This window comes from Poromitra crassiceps (genome assembly GCF_964638095.1).
Source record: "Poromitra crassiceps genome assembly, chromosome: 21".
NCBI lineage: Eukaryota > Metazoa > Chordata > Actinopteri > Beryciformes > Melamphaidae > Poromitra > Poromitra crassiceps.
In genome coordinates, this window is record NC_139638.1 from 21,640,591 (window position 1) to 21,660,873 (window position 20,283).

At 47.3% G+C, this 20,283-nt stretch overlaps 1 protein-coding gene across 1 annotated transcript in view; it reads right to left on the bottom strand.

The window, feature by feature from the left end:
* dym (dymeclin) overlaps positions 1-20,283 on the bottom strand; it is a gene marked incomplete at its 5' end in the record, with an annotated part of 68,957 nt that continues 48,674 nt past the window's right edge. Inside the window, 2 exons of the mRNA XM_083657383.1 lie at positions 1-659; positions 20,066-20,179. Coding sequence (XP_083513509.1) covers positions 510-659; positions 20,066-20,179 — 264 coding nt within the window. The 3' untranslated portion in view covers positions 1-509. The remainder of the gene's footprint in view (positions 660-20,065; positions 20,180-20,283) is intronic.

Consider the following 20,283-nt stretch of genomic DNA (forward strand, 5'->3'; position numbering starts at 1 on the left):
GTATCGATATTTTCCTGGGTATCGATATCGAAGTAGGAATTCTAGTATCGTGACATCCTTAGACTGCACGTAACCAGGAAGAGCCGGTGTGTCTGTGCTGGAGGCACTGAAATGTTGATATTTGACATTTCCCTGGATTGCCGAAAGGTAACAACGCCGACATTTTTCTCCTGGCGACTGGGTTGGCTAACCAGTGCGTGCGGCTGAAGCTTCACAGTGTAGAAGCAGGCAGGACCTCACTACGAGATGAGGAAGACGGGGGAGAGAGGACATGGTCTGGGGGGGTTGTGCTCAATTCCCTCCAAAAAAAAGAAACGACAACCAGAAAACCAGCATTCTGTACAAGGTTGAGGCACTTCCAAAAGCAGCGTGCACATATAAAGGGTAATGCACACACACACTCGCGCACACACACACACACACTCCATCTTTCTCTCGACACCAAATGGATGAAGACACACACACACACACACACACACACAGAGTCTGCTCTGCTGCAGTGGCGCGTCTCAGCCAGAGTCCATGCTGAAGAGCTCCACACCCTGCGGGCTCCAGTGGAGGCCCACCCCGGAGTTGAAGACCAGCGACCAGACGTAGGGGATGAAGAAGTCCTCCGGCTGGTCTTCCTCCACGTACTTAAACTTCAGCTCCGGAAACTTCTGTCCACACGTCAACAGAAAGAGAGAGAGAGAGACAAAGAGGAACGCCGTTAGGGTCAACAAGTATAGGGAATGGGAAAAAGAAAATTTTAGGATAGATTTCCATTCCAGACGGCGGTACCAACCACGTCAAAGAGGACGAGGTGCAAAAAAAAAGTTAAAGGGATAGTTTGGGTTATTTGACATGGGGTTGTAGGACATACTTATCGATAGCCAGTGTGTTACCTATGGCAGATTGCGGTCGTTAGCGGTTTTGGTCAGACAGTGCTGCTGTAATGTTGTTAGCGTACACTCCCCCCTGCCCCAGTCGCTGCTCCACCCTCTGCATGCTGATCTGGAGAGAGCCGTAGACTAGCTCCATGCTTCCTCCAACACATGCGCAGTTGCCAGCCGCTTCTTTTTTCACCTGACAGCGGGGAGCTTCATCGGCAGGATGTAGCACGTGGGCGGATCGCGCTATTTCCCGCCAGTTCCCTTCCGCCCCGAACAGGCCCCCCCCCACCCGACCGACCAGAGAAGGCGCTAGTGCGGCGACCAGGACACATACCCCCCCTAATCCGGCTTCCCACCCGCAGACACAGCCAATCGTGCCTGGACGGACGGATGGATGCCCGACCAAGCTGGAGGTAACACGGGGGCGCGAACCTGCGACCCTCATGTTGGTAGGCAGGGAATCTACCGCTAGACTACCCGGAGGCCCAGGCGTACACTTAAACTGATGTTGATTTTGTTTTGCTGCTGACCCTACCCCACTCACAACAGTACATTGCTAATTGGGACTACTCTCTGCTTCTCCAAACAGAGCGTGCCGACCGCAACCTACTGCAGGTAACACTAGTGTCCTCTAGAGAGAGAGTGGCGTCAGCGGAGGACCAAAATGCGAGACTCATTAGCCAATGAACAGCCAGGAATGGGTCTCGCGCTACTTTTGAATGCTAAAATAAAGCTGATAATGTACAATTTGATTCAAGAAAAAAAAACTTTCAAAGTACAACACAAACTGTCCATTTTGCTGCAACTCGACAGTGCTGCTTAATCCAGGACCTTACTTCCTGGAACTCTTGAGAGTCAAAAACTGGTCCATTGGCGTGAATGGAGATGCCGCGACTCTTCTCACACGGCTCTGGGTAACACACGTGACACTATCGATAAGTACCTCATACAACCGCCCCCACCTCAAATGATCTGAGCTGTCCCTTTAACACATTCACTGCCAGACGTTTTTTTTTTACTGTAGTTAGCTTCTGCCAGAGGGGTTTTTTGAGGATTCTGGCTCATCTTTCAAGACCCGAGGATTCTTTTCTGCTAAGATTTTGTGAACACACAATATCTCAAAAGAACTAATAGAATGTGTGCTTTCTCTGTCTAAAAGAGTTAGTTTGTAGAGTTAGTAGTTATGTAAGCATTAGCAGTTGAATACAGCATGGTTTCAGCGTCAGAAAAATTATTCAGAGATAAACGGCTTTTTGTGAAATTCGATAGAACAGTCACTTTAACCATTCATTTTTGGCATCAGTAAGACGTCAGACATCTAAACAATAGTTTTGAACAGTAATTTCCTCCATAACAGCAGGAAACCCCCCTCTGCTTCCAACTCCTCCCTCCGTGGGCGTTCTTCTTGGCTGCAGCGGCCGTCACAAGCTTGTCACCAGTCTCACTGCTTTGCTGCTGCTGCTGCCTGTCTGCGCGGCCGCTGTTTGAGGAAGTCTGGATGGACTCGCTCGCTTCTTGGAGTTTTGGTTGAGAGAAGCTTTTGCGATTCTGGTCATATTTATGCTGCGTGTTTCAAAGTGTGTTCCACCTGTAATCTATTATGCAAATTTGCAATCCCGCATCGCCAGCAATCAGCGCGAAAACGAAAGCGTTTTCCCCCATCCATTTTCATGAGAATGGCTGCTTTTTGCTTGCCTTCCTCTAGTCAGGAGAGCACTGTCGCCACTTAGTCGACAGTTTGGGTCGGTGGAATGGGTTGTAAACGTTCGGTGGCTCCAATAATTATATAAGAGATGTAAAAGGGTTAGATGCACATCCCACGGTCAAATTTTTTTTTTTCATTTTTTTGACGTATTAATACGTCATTGGCAGTCAACCATTGGATTATTTTTGACGTATTAATACGTCATTGGCAGTGAACGTGTTAAGAGACACCTAAAGCAAGATAATTACACACTGGTAAACACGAGTATTGTGACCACAGGAGTGACAGTAGGCTCGTGGAGAGGCTGGACGCGCTGTTAAAAGTGCTTGGCTCAGGAACCATTCCTCATCAGGTACAGTAGCTCGCTGCTAGATGTAATTCCATCTGTCTGTGTGGTCAGATGCCTTACAGCTGGCTAGGTGACAGGTCTGTGGGCTGGTTCTTGACCTCTAGGTGACAGGTCTGTGGGCTGGTCCTTGACCTCTTTAAGGGGCTGGCTAATGTAGCGCCACCTCCTGACCCTGGCAGGCCAACTGGATATCTACAGCTACTGTTTAGTGGATGAGGCAGTCAAGAAGGTGGACGGTCACGCTGAGGCCCAGAGATGCTCACAAGTCATTTTTTGCAAGTCCAAGTCAAGTCTCAAGTCTTTGAGGGGCAAGTCTAAGTCAAGTCTCAAGTCTTTGAGCTCAAGTCTAAATCAAGTCTCAAGTCTTTGAGGTCAAGTCCAAGTCAAGTCTCAAGTATTTGAGCTCAAGTCCAGGCTCTTATGGATGAGTGTTCTATCATCTGCTGCATGCCATCCAGTCTGCTTAGAACACTGCATAGCTAAAACTAAGCAATTCAAAGCATGTACTGTCTAGGGATGGGCATCGAATTTTCGAATAATCGTTGTTATTATCAAGGTCGACTTTTATTATTGAAATTCGAAATTCGAAATTCGAAAAAAAAAAAAAAAAAATTTTTTTTTTTAGTGAAATGTTGCATTGTCTCCCCTGATTCTAAGTATAGTCAAATCGCTTGGTTTGAGCAAGTAAAACAATTTTCATAAGCATTTTAAGCAAGGTTTATGGAAAAATGAATGGCGGATGAAATCCCATGAAGAGGGAGAGGGGGTGACTTTGGCACCCCTTTGGCACTCAGACCTGAGCCTACTAAATATTTAATGAACCACTCATGATTGTCAAAACTGTTTTTTATTTTCGAAAATGTCAATGTCATGTAACATGTTCTTTACTTCAGTGGTGCAATGCTTGTTTGAGCTAAAAATCCACAGCAGAAGCTTTTTATATTAATTAATAAAGCCGTAGACTTAGAATCAGGGGAGACAATGCAACATTTCACTCACAAAAAAAAAAAAAAAAAAAAAAAAAAAAAACATTTTTTTTTTTTTTTTCGAATTTCGAATTAAATTCGAATTTGGCCAGCGAATTTCGAATAGTGTTTTTGCTAGAAATGCCCATCCCTAGTACTGTCTTATCCTCACTCCTTTATCTATTAGAATACAGTAGCAACAATGATTTGAGATGACATGACATTAGTAGATATTAATGCACCAAAAAAATAAAAATAAAAAATAAAGATTGTTCACAAGTCCCCAAGTCCAAGTCCAAGTCCCCAACAAGCTCAGCGGCTGAGCTTGTTGTTACTACTCAGAGATGAATGAGAAGAGTTTTTGTTTTTAGAAAGAAGTGGATTTTTCCAAGCTCAGTGCACAAAACAGAGGTTTTCATATAGTGGGAGGCGGGCCTCCCCAGGCGGGCTCCAAACAGAAGGAGATCTCATAGAATAGGCTCAACGTGTGTCATTTGGTTAAAGAGATAGTTCAGAGATAGTCGTTTTCATTTTTTCCCACTTTCCCAGAGTCAGAAACCAATATGACCTTACATTACCTAACGTCATTTAGCAGACACTTTCATCCAAAGCGACTTACAATATCACATTTTGTCTGTCGCCAGTAGAAAAATCAACTACAGTCTATGACAGCTAAGACTTTTTGAAGGAATATAGTAGCACTTGCAGAAAGTAGTTTGAGAAGGAATAAGTCACATTTAATAGTCCCTCCCCCCTCCAATATTTTATTTTCAATGGTAACATTTAATAGTTGGATTTGTTGTTTTCTTAAGAAGAGGGAGAAATATGTTAGTTGAAGAAGGGCCCGGGTGTAGCCTGAAAAGGTGTGTTTTTAGTTGGGAAGATGGGCAGTGATTCAGCCGTCCTGACAGAAGGGGGCAGCACATTCCACCGTTGTGGCACCAGGGACGAGAAGAGTCGCGATCGGGACGAGCGACTTTTGAGCCCACGTAGTGATGGAGAGAGTGAGGCGATATGCAAGGGCGGAGGAGCGGAGGGAAGTAAATGCCAAGTTCAGACAGACCCCTTTACTCCATGTAGGCGGACTTGGTGTAGTCTGAAATATGACTGAACCAGTCTTCACCCCATAAAAGTGAAGAGATGCAACAATTAAACACAGGGGTTTCCTTTTAAAGAGTCATCATGGCGTCAGCATGACATTATTTCGGCCTGCAGATCAGTGCTAGGTAACCTGATTACTGAGGAATAGCCACTAGAGGTCAGTGACCTATGGAGCGTTTCCTGATCGCTACAGCTGGTCTTTGATTTCAGGTGACTCACGATAGCAGCGCGTACACGGCTTGTTAGTGGACACAACACTCATTGAGGAGGACGTGGACGGAGTGGAACGCTTTAGTGTCCATTATGCCAGAGAGTGATCTGGAGAAGAAGAAGATGAAGAAGAGAGGAAAGAGACAGTACTGGACCTGGGTGGAAAACCAGTAGAAGCTACAGTACATGGTCAATGGTAAATGGACTGCATTTATATAGCGCTTTTATCCAAAGTGCTTTACAATGTGCCTACATTCACCCATTCACACATCGAAGGCGACAAGCTGCCACAGCCATCGGGAGCATTTTTGATGTTCAGTGTCTTGCCCAAGGACACTTTGACATGCGGACTGGAGGAGCCGGGGATCGAAACACCAACCTTCTGATTAGTGGACGACCTGCTCTACCTCCTGAGCCACAGCCACCCCACACATCCAGTACATCCAGCCCATAGACCAGGGCTATTCAATTGGCGAATGAGTTCAATTGGCGAATGAGTTCCCCCCCCCCCTTTTTTTTTTTTTTTTAACAGCATGTTGGCTCAAAGTGAGAATAACATGTAACGTAGTGTTGCTTGCCGTCATATCGTGTTGGATGTAGAGATGTAACGCTATGAAAATTTCACATCACGATTATCGTGAGCAAAATTATCACGGTTATCATATTATCACGGTATTCGTAAAAAAATGGCTGAAAACGTTCAAAAAGTAACGAGAGACTCACTGAAATCATTTTACGTTTTATATTGAAAACTCAGATCCAAAAAGGATTGATACACTCACTGAAATCCTTTCTCCAAGGCTGCACGTTTGCATCTGGGAGACGGTTGCAACTTTGATTGATGATGGACGGTATTTACCATGTTTTTCAAAGCACTGTAATCACGGTACCGCGGTTTTAATGATAATGAAAATTTGAAACGGTACGGTTATCGTAAGGAATTTTATCACAGTTATCATTCAAAACGGTTATCGTTACATCCCTAGTTGGATGCTATCGTTTGATCTGTAATAATCACTCTCTCTGTGTGTGTGTCAGGCTGCTGAGCTAAACGTTGCTATAAGTTTCTGCCTCCACTGTCTCATAACATAGTCATACCAGCTATCATATCGTGTTGCTGGGTAACGTTATCAGTTCCTCTCTAATCACCAAGGTAACGTTAACCAGACAGAGATTTAGCCTTTGGTTGCATCCACAGACATGCACAGAGATTCCCATTGTGATGACACTGATCGAATACTATCGATTGTTTTGAAGCTAAATAAACACATATAATATATAAGTCAGAATATCAGCCAGGGTTAGCTCTAGCCAGGTATACGCAGTATTTTGCGCATGGTAACACCATAGCAACATGCCCACAGATAGATGTTAGACAGTGTGTTTGTACAACTGATATGAGACACAAATAAGGGGAACCTGTACCCTCAAAAAGCACAAGTCACTGGTGGTCTGGAGTGGACTCCTGGTGTGGGACGGGGGTCGAATCCCTGTGCTGTGGTGCATTGCTTATTTTTGTGGCAACTACAGATCCAAATCCCATATCCTTTTCTCTCAACACAACAACAGTGCACCGACTTGCATAACACTGGCTGTGCTTTCAGCATTTTACATAGGGAAACATTGACTTAATATAATAGCATGCATTGCATGTCGAATAAGACTTTTCTCTTTTGGCCCATGCTCATGTCGAGAGAGACAGACAGACATAGCGTGCGTGATGACCGACACTCACCAGGAGACAGACACACGCATCACGAGAGAAAAAGTCACACCAGGGGAGTGAGTGATTGAGTGAATAGAAACTGCACTAGTAGAGACCAAAAAACTTTTTTTTTTTGGTACCAGGCACTTTAAACACGTTTATTTCTAATGTAAAGTCGGACATTTTAACATGGGGGTGAATGGGGAATGACTCCCTTTTGGAGACAGCCTCAAGTGGCCATTCGACAAACTACAGTTTTTGACCAGCCAAAGGTAAAAAAAAAAAAAAAAAAATCTCACCATGCAGCAGGTACAAAAATGCAGATAAGCACAATCGAAGTGAATATCTGCACAGTTATTATGACACCGAGTTCAGAGCAGCCAGTCATCTCTCAGTGTGAAGCAGCCCACCCAGGCCAAACCAAGCAACTCCTGGACCCACTGAACAGCAGGTAGCTGGAGAAAGAGGACCATCAATAATACAATACTCTCTCATTATATTCTCCTGCCGGCACACACACACACACACACACACACACACACACACACACACACACGCACGCACGCACGCACACACACACACACACGCACACACACAGAGTAATCAGTCTGCGGTGAAAGGTAGATGCTGAGGGGCCTTTATTTGGGCGGCCGTAGTGGCGTCCATTGAGTCATGGCTGGCTCTATTCAGCACAGCCACACTATCAGTATCATAAAGACACAGACAGCGGGGCTACAGGGTCAACAGGCCGTATGCCAGGTTACTGAGGCTAGACCACACACACCAGCGCTATTGTGTTGGCTAGACACAATGCAGGGGCTGTATCATCTAGCTGCTGCTGTGTGTGTGTGTGTGCGTGCGTGGGCGACTATCTGTCAAAGTCTGCTATGTGAGCTTACCAACTCCTACGATGTTCATATGACACTGGCGGTGACAGTCGCTCTCTCTACCCCCCCAGGTTCACTTTCACTCGTTTTCAACCGTCGCAGCTTCTAGATTCTCTGGTTGTTTTTGGGCTATTAGTTTTTGGGTTTTCACATTGTGGTTTTAGCTAATTGTTTTGTTTTCATTCCAGCACCCTCTGTGGATTTCACGAGCAAACCCAAACCCAAAATGAGAGGCACTGCCGAATGCCCCGATCACCGTGATGTATTAAACACAAGCAGTTATTGCTTATTAGGCGCGTGATTAAAACTAATTAATGTAGATTAATGGGGAATTAGCAAATATTTCTGTTAATGTACTTGTGTCTTCACATAACACACGGTTATTATTAATATGAACTCAATATTTTTTTAAATGATAGTTATAGCAGTTTATAGCAGCAAGGTCTAACTCTATAGGGTGAACCTGTGTTGTAAGTATGGTATGTAATAGTCAAAGTTTCTATCATATATTTTTCTTAAATTGTTGTCTTTGTGATAATGTGTCTACAGACACAAGTCAACATGACGACATAGTGTCATGCATAGCATACACCATGGTGGAGGAGGGACATAAAAAGATGCAATAATTGACTTGCTCTGTCAGATCATGGAAAGTGTTTTTTTAGAGAGGCAAAGTGACCGCCTACTTCCTGCTTCAGCACTGTACCAGAGATTTTCATCCGCCATTTATTTTCCCATCCACATTTCGTAAAATGCGTATAAAAATAGTTTTACTGGTTCAAACCAAACGGTATAGATATATTTAGAAACAGGAGTGATCGCATAACATTTCACTGGGACCAAAACGTAAAAAAATGCGGGTTTAAAGAAAATATATTTTATTTTAAGTTTTGGTCCAACTGAAATGTTCTAATCTATGGTCTCTCCCGATTATAGCATTAGCTGAACCGTTTGGTTTCGACGAAGTAAAACTATTTTATAAGCATTTTACGAAATGTCTATGGGGAAATAAATGGCGGATGAAAATCTCTGGTACAGTGCTGAAGCAGGAAGTGACGTTCCACTTTGCCTCTCTATAGTACAGTCAGAGATGCAGAGGATGGGGACAAAAATGTCCATAAAAAAGCCCCCATAATTACAGTGAAAAGGGCACAAAAACACCCCCCTGATAAGAGATCTTGTTTTTGTGTTTGTATTTATCTTTCTTTCCATCAAGAAGATGAAAGGAGAAGACATCTCCTCACAACACCATGACCAAAAACCACCTACTTCCAGATGGGACCAAACAGCAGCCAGGGATCTGAAGCTATAGGGTTTCTGTAGTCTGTAGATGTGCAGGCCCCCAGTGCCTTCTGGGGGGAGAAAGATGACAGTGGCTAACAATCAGCCTCCCAAGCCAAGTCCTTTTGAATACATCCATGCTTCCAAGCTCTCCCTCTGCCCTCCCTGGGGGGCCGCAGTCTGCCCCCCACCCCACCCCACCCCACTATTCTCTTCCTCTCTTTTATTCTGTCTATACTTCCTCTCTCACCCCCAGCCCCCCCCCTCCCCTCTGTTTTTCTTCTCGGTCTGGCAGCGATGCAGGCTGACTTTGGCCCAGGCTCATATCAGTTAGTTCTGGATCCTGGCTGCTCGGGCTCGCCCCTGAACACACACACACACACACAGGGCTGGCCCGGCCTCGTATCTTGGGTCAGAACTCTGTGTTCCTTTCCCTCCTCTCCACCCCGGCTCCGCTGTGCTGTCAGACCCGGGGCAGACAGGGAAGAATGTGGCTCGGGAGCAAACTAGAACATACTTTTAACACACACACACACACACACACACACACACACACACACACACACACACACACACACACACACACACACACAATGCATTTTTATTTTCTTAAAAGTAGTGGATTTATTTATTACTCCCACAGGGAAGGTAATTAGTTACACTACTCACTACATTCACGGGAGGCGATTCAATGGCGTCAATGGTGATTACCCCATGCTGCTGACCGGCGGTATCAAAAGGCGCGTATAAGCGGTCCTTTTGATGTACAAAAGGTATAAGGCTGATTTCAGTTGGACTGGGCTAAACAACACATTCCACATGAGAGCCACTCAGCCTACACAGCCTGCAACAACACACACACACGCTCTCACGTGCGCACACGCACACACACACACACACACATGCACACACACAGAGAGTGAGAGAGACGGCTGGCTGAGTGAGGAGGTATGGCACATGCTTGTCCCTGGGGTATTTACCACCTTCTGTTAACTCTTTCTGGCTGTCGGGAACTCATTTGCATGTCTGTTTCTTGTGTAAATGCCCCTAAGTCTGGCAGGCTTTTTGCACTCTTGTGTCTACACTGCACTGAGAGACCTCAGTAAGTCTGGCAGGCTTTTTGCACTCTTGTGTCTACACTGCACTGAGAGACCTCAGTAAGTCTGGCATGCTTTTTGCACTCTTGTGTCTACACTGCACAGAGAGAGCTCAGTAAGTCTGGCAGGCTTTTTGCACTCTTGTGTCTACACTGCACTGAGAGAGCTCAGTAGGTCTGGCAGGCTTTTTGCACTCTTGTGTCTACACTGCACTGCAGAGAGCTCAGTAAGTCTGGCAGGCTTTTTGCACTCTTGTGTCTACACTGCACTGCAGAGAGCTCAGTAAGTCTGGCAGGCTTTTTGCACTCTTGTGTCTACACTGCACTGCAGAGAGCTCAGTAAGTCTGGCAGGCTTTTTGCACTCTTGTGTCTACACTGCACTGAGAGAGCTCAGTAAGTCTGGCAGGCTTTTTGCACTCTTGTGTCTACACTGCACTGAGAGAGCTCAGTAAGTCTGGCAGGCTTTTTGCACTCTTGTGTCTACACTGCACTGCAGAGAGCTCAGTAAGTCTGGCAGGCTTTTTGCACTCTTGTGTCTACACTGCACTGAGAGAGCTCAGTAAGTCTGGCAGGCTTTTTGCACTCTTGTGTCTACACTGCACTGAGAGAGCTCAGTAAGTCTGGCAGGCTTTTTGCACTCTTGTGTCTACACTGCACTGCAGAGAGCTCAGTAAGTCTGGCAGGCTTTTTGCACTCTTGTGTCTACACTGCACTGAGAGAGATCAGTAAGTCTGGCAGGCTTTTTGCACTCTTGTGTCTACACTGCACTGAGAGAGCTCAGTAAGTCTGGCAGGCTTTTTGCACTCTTGTGTCTACACTGCACTGAGAGAGCTCAGTAAGTCTGGCAGGCTTTTTGCACTCTTGTGTCTACACTGCACTGAGAGAGCTCAGTAAGTCTGGCAGGCTTTTTGCACTCTTGTGTCTACACTGCACTGAGAGAGCTCAGTAAGTCTGGCAGGCTTTTTGCACTCTTGTGTCTACACTGCACTGAGAGGGCTCAGTAAGTCTGGCATGCTTTTTGCACTCTTGTGTCTACACTGCAGAGAGCTCAGTAAGTCTGACAGGCTTTTTGCACTCTTGTGTCTACACTGCACTGAGAGGGCTCAGTAAGTCTGGCATGCTTTTTGCACTCTTGTGTCTACACTGCAGAGAGCTCAGTAAGTCTGGCAGGCTTTTTGCACTCTTGTGTCTACACTGCACTGAGAGGGCTCAGTAAGTCTGGCATGCTTTTTGCACTCTTGTGTCTACACTGCACTGAGAGGGCTCAGTAAGTCTGGCAGGCTTTTTGCACTCTTGTGTCTACACTGCACTGAGAGAGCTCAGTTGCTTCAGTACAGTCTCAATATTTATCTCCGCTAAGGAGGTTATGTTTACAGTGCCGTTTGTCTGTCTGTCTGTTTGTTAGCAGGATTACAGAAAAACTACCGGTCCGATTTTCATGAAACCTTGTGGACGGGTGTAGCATGGGGAAAGGAAGAACCCATTAAATCCTGCAGCGGATCCGATCCGACTCATAAAATGTGCATATCATAGCAGACTGGACTATTGTAATCTCTACTCTCTGCGTACCCTTCTAGTTTTATATAATGGTCCGTTCCATTGAAACTGGGAAACGGGAATGTGACGGTTGACTGACGTCACACGCGAGTTGTCGACGTTCCATTTAAACAGTCGGGAAAACCAGCCAGGATTAGCTCTAGCCAGGCTAGCTATTGTTAGCAATAACAGTTGATAACAAGGCATTTTGCGGTATTTTGCACATACAAACACTGCATTTTTATTAATTTTTATATAGGACAGTAGGCAGACAGGAAAGGTGGGGAGAGAGAGAGAGGGGATGACATGCGGCAAAGGACCGCAGGTTGGATTCGAACCCGGGTCGGCCACGCGGAGGGCCGAGCCTTCGTGGTATATGCGTGCTACCAGGTGAGCTACCAGGACGCACATTTTAGGGGCAATTTTGACAGCCCTAGGAGACATAGCCCACAAATTCTCCTGGCTTCACGTGGCCTTGTGGAGTATCAAAGCACTCGGCTGGCAGAGAGTGAATATGAGCCTAAACGACACGTGCAAACACTCACACAGACACAAACACACGGACACAAACACACACACAGACACAAACACACACACAGACACAAAGGCTGGCACACATGGCTACACAGTCATCGGCACGCGCACTTCAACATCTACACAAAGGGAGAGTGACACAGGTCCAAATGCTCAGCCACAAACAGACAGACGGACAGAATGACTGTAACGATATGAAACAGCAATACCATCAGTATCTACCAAAATATCATGGTATACACTTTCATTGTATTAATCCCCCCCCTTTAATTTAACATATTATGGCCCATTGAAAAAACAAGTATTTTGCTTTGAATAAAAAATATTGCTTTATTGAACTGAAACTAATACAAGCAGTGCAGCGGTGTGTGTATTGCACAACATATCGTGGGCACAGTATTAAAGGGCAAGCTATATGTATGTGTATACATATATACATATGTATATATGATAATCGCGGTTGTTTGATATCGCGGTATACATTAAAATGCTATTCACCTTAATGTAGCCCCGCCCACTTGACCCCGTTTGTGTTTACGACTTCGTGTTAAAAAACGCCGGCTGTTTTAGACGGTCCAACCAGAGATCGTCTCTCTGGGTCAAAGCTAGCGACTCACTGGAAGCAGGCTGCGGGGACAAGCTCTGCCAACAGGAAGTGTCAAAACAATCGGTTTCCGATTTGTGTTTACACTTCCTGTTAGTCTCTAGGCACGTGAGACAAAGAACTTTTATGGAAAGAAATGACAGCTCCATATTGCCCCATTGCAACATCAGCGCCCAGCAGCCTCCGCCATTTTTTATTTTTGGAAGCGTGACAGCGCCAAAAGAACCTCGCACAGGCTCGCAGTGGTCAGCTGCGGTAGCGCGGGCCCCTATAATCAGCCTCTCTAAACAGTAACTCAACGGGAGAACACTCTAAATTTCGTGGATTCACATCTTTTCTGGGCGTACTGCAAATCTTGATTGAAGTGGTGTAGTGCAGGCATGTAAAACAACAACCATATTGTGGAAACTAAGCAAAATTTTTCGTTTTCTTTGTTTAGTTTTTTCAAGATAAATAGCTAATGCGGCTGTCGTCCACTCCGTCAGAAGTGCGTTGCCGTGGTTTTAACCTCGGGTCCTTTGCATTTACTATTTATCTTGAAAAAACTAAAAGAAAAAAACGAAAAATTTTGCTTAGTTTCCACAATATGGTTGTTGTTTTACATCCCTGCACTACACCACTTCAATCAAGATTTGCAGTACGCCCAGAAAAGATGTGAATCCACGAAATTTAGAGTGTTCTCCCGTTGAGTTACTGTTTAGAGAGGCTGATTATAGGGGCCCGCGCTACCGCAGCTGACCACTGCGAGGCGCATTCTGTTTCCAAAAATGGCCGGAGTGTCGTCTCTTTCCTTCCATGCTCTTTGCGTGAGATATCAGTAGAGCACCCTCTAGCTGTGTGGAGGCATGCGAGATATCGGTAGAGCGCCCTCTAGCTGTGTGGAGGCATGTGAGATAGCGGTAGAGCACCACTAGCTGTGTGGAGGCATGTGAGATAGCGGTAGAGCGCCCTCTAGCTGTGTGGAGGCATGTGAGATAGCGGTAGAGCACCCTCTAGCTGTGTGGAGGCATTGGAGATAGCGGTAGAGCGCCCTCTAGCTGTGTGGAGGCATGTGAGATAGCGGTAGAGCGCCCTCTAGCTGTGTGGAGGCATGTGAGATAGCGGTAGAGCACCCTCTAGCTGTGTGGAGGCATTGGAGATAGCGGTAGAGCACCCTCTAGCTGTGTGGAGGCATTGGAGATAGCGGTAGAGCACCCTCTAGCTGTGTGGAGGCATGTGAGATATAGGTAGAGAACCTCTAGCTGTGTGGAGGCATGTGAGATATAGGGTAGAGCACCCTCTAGCTGTGTGGAGGCATGCGAGATAGCGGTAGAGCACCTCTAGCTGTGTGGAGGCATGTGAGATAGTGGTAGAGCACCCTCTAGCTGTGTGGAGGCATGTGAGATAGAGGTAGAGCACCCTCTAGCTGTGTGGAGGCATGTGAGATATAGGTAGAGAACCTCTAGCTGTGTGGAGGCATGTGAGATATAGGGTAGAGCACCCTCTAGCTGTGTGGAGGCATGCGAGATAGCGGTAGAGCACCTCTAGCTGTGTGGAGGCATGTGAGATAGTGGTAGAGCACCCTCTAGCTGTGTGGAGGCATGCGAGATAGCGGTAGAGCACCTCTAGCTGTGTGGAGGCATGTGAGATAGTGGTAGAGCACCTCTAGCTGTGTGGAGGCATGTGAGATAGAGGTAGAGCGCCCTCTAGCTGTGTGGAGGCATGCGAGATAGCGGTAGAGCACCCTCTAGCTGTGTGGAGGCATGTGAGATAGCGGTAGAGCACCTCTAGCTGTGTGGAGGCATGTGAGATAGCGGTAGAGCACCACTAGCTGTGTGGAGGCATGCGAGATAGCGGTAGAGCACCACTAGCTGAAGGACACTGCAGGGTTATCCACATGGCTCCATGGGTAATGCTGTGGCTCTACACTAGATTGCTACAATACCGCTCCGAGGTGCTGACAGAGAGAGAGAGGGAGAGAGACAGAGAGGGGGAGAGAGACAGAGAGGGAGAGACAGAGAGAGAGAGGAGAGAGAGAGACAGAGAGAGAGGGAGAGAGAGAGACAGAGAGAGGGAGAAACAGAGAGAGAGATAGAGAGACAGAGAGAGAGAGAGAGGGAGAGACAGACAGAGAGAGAGACGGAGACAGAGAGGAGAGAGAGAGAGAGAGACGGAGACAGAGAGGAGAGAGAGAGTACACAGACTTGCCGCCCGCCACGCACCATCCCTCTTCCACATGGGTCACAGTGAGACAAATGCCTTGCAGCCAGACGCCAAGTATAGAACATGAAACACATGATGAAACATGCAATTAAGAGCTTGTGTGCTCAGTGTGCTGCTGAGGAGAGAGAGAGAGAGAGAGAGAGAGAGAGCTGTGCTCAGTATGGTGCTGAGGAGAGAGAGAGAGAGAGAGAGCTGTGCTCAGTGTGCTGCTGAGGAGAGAGAGAGAGAGAGAGAGAGCTGTGCTCAGTGTGCTGCTGAGGAGAGAGAGAGAGAGAGAGAGAGCTGTGCTCAGTGTGCTGCTGAGGAGAGAGAGAGAGAGAGAGGGAGAGAGAGCTGTGCTCAGTGTGCTGCTGAGGAGAGAGAGAGAGAGCTGTGCTCAGTGTGCTGCTGAGGAGAGAGAGAGAGAGCTGTGCTCAGTGTGCTGCTGAGGAGAGAGAGAGAGAGAGAGAGAGAGCTGTGCTCAGTGTGCTGCTGAGGAGAGAGAGAGAGAGAGAGAGAGAGCTGTGCTCAGTGTGCTGCTGAGGAGAGAGAGAGAGAGAGAGAGAGCTGTGCTCAGTGTGCTGCTGAGGAGAGAGAGAGAGAGAGAGAGAGCTGTGCTCAGTGTGCTGCTGAGGAGAGAGAGAGAGCTGTGCTCAGTGTGCTGCTGAGGAGAGAGAGAGAGAGAGAGAGAGAGCTGTGCTCAGTGTGCTGCTGAGGAGAGAGAGAGATAGAGAGAGCTGTGCTCAGTGTGCTGCTGAGGAGAGAGAGAGAGAGAGAGAGAGCTGTGCTCAGTGTGCTGCTGAGGAGAGAGAGAGAGAGAGAGAGAGAGCTGTGCTCAGTGTGCTGCTGAGGAGAGAGAGAGAGAGAGAGCTGTGCTCAGTGTGCTGCTGAGGAGAGAGAGAGAGAGAGAGAGAGAGAGCTGTGCTCAGTGTGCTGCTGAGGAGAGAGAGAGAGAGAGAGAGAGAGAGCTGTGCTCAGTGTGCTGCTGAGGAGAGAGAGAGAGAGAGAGAGAGAGCTGTGCTCAGTGTGCTGCTGAGGAGAGAGAGAGATAGAGAGAGAGAGAGAGAGCTGTGCTCAGTGTGCTGCTGAGGAGAGAGAGAGAGAGAGAGAGAGAGAGGAGAGAGAGAGAGAGCTGTGCTCAGTGTGCTGCTGAGGAGAGAGAGAGAGAGAGAGAGAGAGCTGTGCTCAGTGTGCTGCTGAGGAGAGAGAGAGAGAGAGAGAGCTGTGCTCAGTGTGCTGCTGAGAGAGAGAGAGAGAGAGAGCTGTGCTCAGTGTGCTGCTGAGGAGAGAGAGAGAGAGAGAGAGAGAGAGAGAGAGAGAGAGAGCTGTGCTCAGTGTGGTGCTGAGGAGAGAGAGAGAGAGAGAGAGCCGGATACATCTCTCCTCATTGATTAATGCAGGGAGCATGGGGATGAGGGGGTGAGGAGAACTAGCTAACCCGCCAGGAGTGCCGGGTAACGAGGCCCAGTGGCAGATTTATGCCCCCTCCCCCCCAAGCGTACGTGTCCATGACAAAGTGTCCCCCAGCCCCCCGTCTCTGTCCCCCCGTCCCATCTCCTTGAAATGTCATTACATGTTTCACATGTAGCCGGCCGGTCCAGATGGAATGAAGACCGGAATTTAATGCGAACGAGGACGAGGGGTTTGGCCTTTTGTCTCATGTCCCCATGGCTCTTTCGCTCGCCCCCGTCCATAGCCCTATCCCCTGTATCTACCTTCCTTCCCATATAGAGACACTGCATGAAATAGGCCACGCCCATCACGGGGGAAAGCTCTCCATTCACTTCCACACACCAGCGTCATTTTCCTTGAATTAAACATAGCTAAAAGCTGTTGTGTGGTGGGGCTGCGCAGACAAACAAATCGCCAATTAAAGTTTTTTTTCACTCCTGAGCAAAACAAGGAAGCCATTGAGAATTGGTGAGAAGAAAAATGTGGATCTAGCTGTCAAGGAAGTAAGTTGGAGTGTTCAACTTCTGTATATACGATCTTTGTGTGCAACACACGACCATGCACGCGACATAGGAGAACGCCAGGATTTGGGGGGGGGGGTTGTTTTCCCCCGTTCTGGGCGTGGTTTCTCAATGACGACGCGCTCGGCAGTGTCTCTATCCTATTCCCGCTCTCTCACCTGGACAACATGTCTCTCGGCCCCGTCCATAGCCCTGTCCCCTGTGCCTACCTTCTTCCCCACATCCTCTCTCACCTGTCCAACATAACTCATTCTCTTTTCGACAGCTCCCCGAGCGCTCCTCCTCCATACCTCATGGCACAGACTTAACCACATATTGAACCTTCTTGTAAATGTATCTTGACATCCAATAAAGCAGCCAGCATCGTCTCTCCTCCTCCGTCTTCTCCGTACGCTCCCATTCCATCAGTCTGTCCTCTTGGGGCATGTGTGTGTGTTGGGCTTTTTCCCCTTTGAAAAGCTGGCCTGGCACAGCCTGGCGTGGAGTGGATTTGCGTTTACACGACAACAAGGGCCTCCCCACTTGAAGGTGTGTCTTTAACTGGTAGTGACGTGCTCGTCCCAAGCCGCAAAGAAACGGTGTGTGACTGTGACTAGTTGAAAAGTTGCGGCTAAAATGGTGGATAAACATTGCATTCCCTACAACAGGGCTATTCAACTAAATTGTTCAGGGGGCCACATTGTCAGAAACCTATGGGGCCGGGGGCCAGACCCCGAGCCATTATATGTACACTTGACACAACCCGCCACCACATTTTCGCAGCCGTGCTGGAACTATTATTATATAGGGTTTTGGACTTTTATCCATATTTAGAAGAATATTTAATTTTAAATTAACATTAGGATTATACTGTTGTGATGTCATTATTCATTATCTTCTCCTTTTCTCACTCACTTTCATGTAACCACCTGCTCTCCCTTTAGTCGTTTTACACTACAACAGACGGCAACACAGGCATAAACACTGAACTTATTATTATTATTATGGAAAACCAGATTATGATGAAAATCAAACACTGTAATGTAACAAACAAGGAAAAATGAAATAAAAAGGCTTCTCCTGGGCCAGTCATAGATCTTTGTCCCCCACCCATTTTTTTTTTTTTTTATATCAAACTCTGGCGGGCCGGATCAAAATTCAAACGGGCCGAAACCGGCCCGCGGGCCGCCAGTTGAATAGGCCTGCCCTACAAGTTCCTCGCAAATCAAGTACAAACCAAAACACAGGAGAGAATCTAAACTTCTAACCACAGAGATGCAGTTAGAAGCTACAGAATGACCTGAGACCTGAACACACAGAGGCATGTGAAAACACCTTTCTCTCTGCTCTCTCCACTCCGGCACAGAAACATGAGAGTTTTCACATCGCAACCTACGCTCGCAACTCAGCTGTTTGAGGGGGTTCCTCATGGCCCGGCCCGCTTGGGAGGTGGTCCGGGTGCGCTTTGGGCCCACTCCAGAGAAGGTCCATCTCGAGCCATTTTTTTAATTGGAAACGGAGATTAGCACGGCATGGCTTGGCGTGGCCAAAAGAGTCAGTGGAAAAGCCTATGTGGGTGTGGGTGTCAGTGTTGCCAGATTTCATGAGAGAAACAAGTAACCAGGTTTATAGAGAGCCAAAGTGAAACGTCACTTCCTGCTTTCTCCCTGTACCAGCGCTGTGAAAAATATGAATGGCGGTGGACAGAGAATAAGGTTACTTTTTTGATCCCGTTTGAATTGAGCCACGGGGTGCCGACGCTAATTTTGTCCATTTAAAACATAACTTTGCATGTCAAGAAAGTCACAGTTTGTCATCAAACTGAAACGTAGGGGTTAGTTTCGTATAAAAACTACATAGCTCGTGGAAGCTCGTGGCATGTCGCCGGTCTTCAGATTTGCCGGTAGAGAAAGTGACGTCACTCAGGTGACAGTGTGTGTAGTCTTTCTGATTTATAACTTCTAGTGCAACAGTTTGGCCTTGATCCTTGATAAGGGAGCAAGCCCAAATAAGCAACTACACTTTGGAAACAAGCCCAAAGAATGGCAACCCGTGACTACCAATATACAATTCTTTTCCTGCCCATGTTTTGTTTTGTTTCTTTTTATACATATATATATATATATTTGTTTTTAATCGTAATTTTTGTAAAGCACTTTGAGCTGCACTTGTTGTATGAAAGGTGCTCTATAAATAAAGTTGCATTATTATTATTATTATTAATATTTGTAAGGGAGTTGACAGAAAAACAAGCACCACGTGTCTTATAATAAGGGGACTTGGCACCACCTCTAGTGAGTGTGTGCGAGTTACCTTGAGTCTGTCTGTGGGCAGGGCCTGTGTTACCTTGAGTCTGTCTGTGGGCAGGGCCTGAGTGAGTTACCTTGAGTCTGTTTGTGGGCAGGGCCTGAGTTACCTTGAGTCTGTCTGTGGGCAGGGCCTGAGTTACCTTGAGTCTGTCTGTGGGCAGGGCCTGTGTTACCTTGAGTCTGTCTGTGGGCAGGGCCTGTGTTACCTTGAGTCTGTCTGTGGGCAGGGCCTGTGTTACCTTGAGTCTGTCTGTGGGCAGGGCCTGAGTTACCTTGAGTCTGTCTGTGGGCAGGGCCTGAGTTACCTTGAGTCTGTCTGTGGGCAGGGCCTGTGTTACCTTGAGTCTGTCTGTGGGCAGGGCCTGAGTTACCTTGAGTCTGTCTGTGGGCAGGGCCTGAGCGAGTTACCTTGAGTCTGTCTGTGGGCAGGGCCTGAGTGAGTTACCTTGAGTCTGTCTGTGGGCAGGGCCTGAGTTACCTTGAGTCTGTCTGTGGGCAGGACCTGAGTGAGTTACCTTGAGTCTGTCTGTGGGCAGGGCCTGAGCGAGTTACCTTGAGTCTGTCTGTGGGCAGGGCCTGAGTTACCTTGAGTCTTTCTGTGGGCAGGGCCTGAGTTACCTTGAGTCTGTCTGTGGGCAGGGCCTGAGTTACCTTGAGTCTGTCTGTGGGCAGGGCCTGAGTTACCTTGAGTCTGTCTGTGGGCAGGGCCTGAGTGAGTTACCTTGAGTCTGTCTGTGGGCAGGGCCTGTGTTACCTTGTGGGCAGGGCCTGAGTTACCTTGAGTCTGTCTGTGGGCAGGGCCTGGGCTCCTTTCATGATGACTTCCTGAACCCTCTCCACTGACAGGTCACTCCCGGCCTGCTCCAGACGCTGGCTGAAGAAGCCGATCACCTGATGGTCACATGAGAGGAAAACAACCAATCAAACCAAAGGTTGCATTCAAATTGTAAATACCTTGGTGTGAATCGAGAGGTGTTCTCTCGCCTAAAGTGACT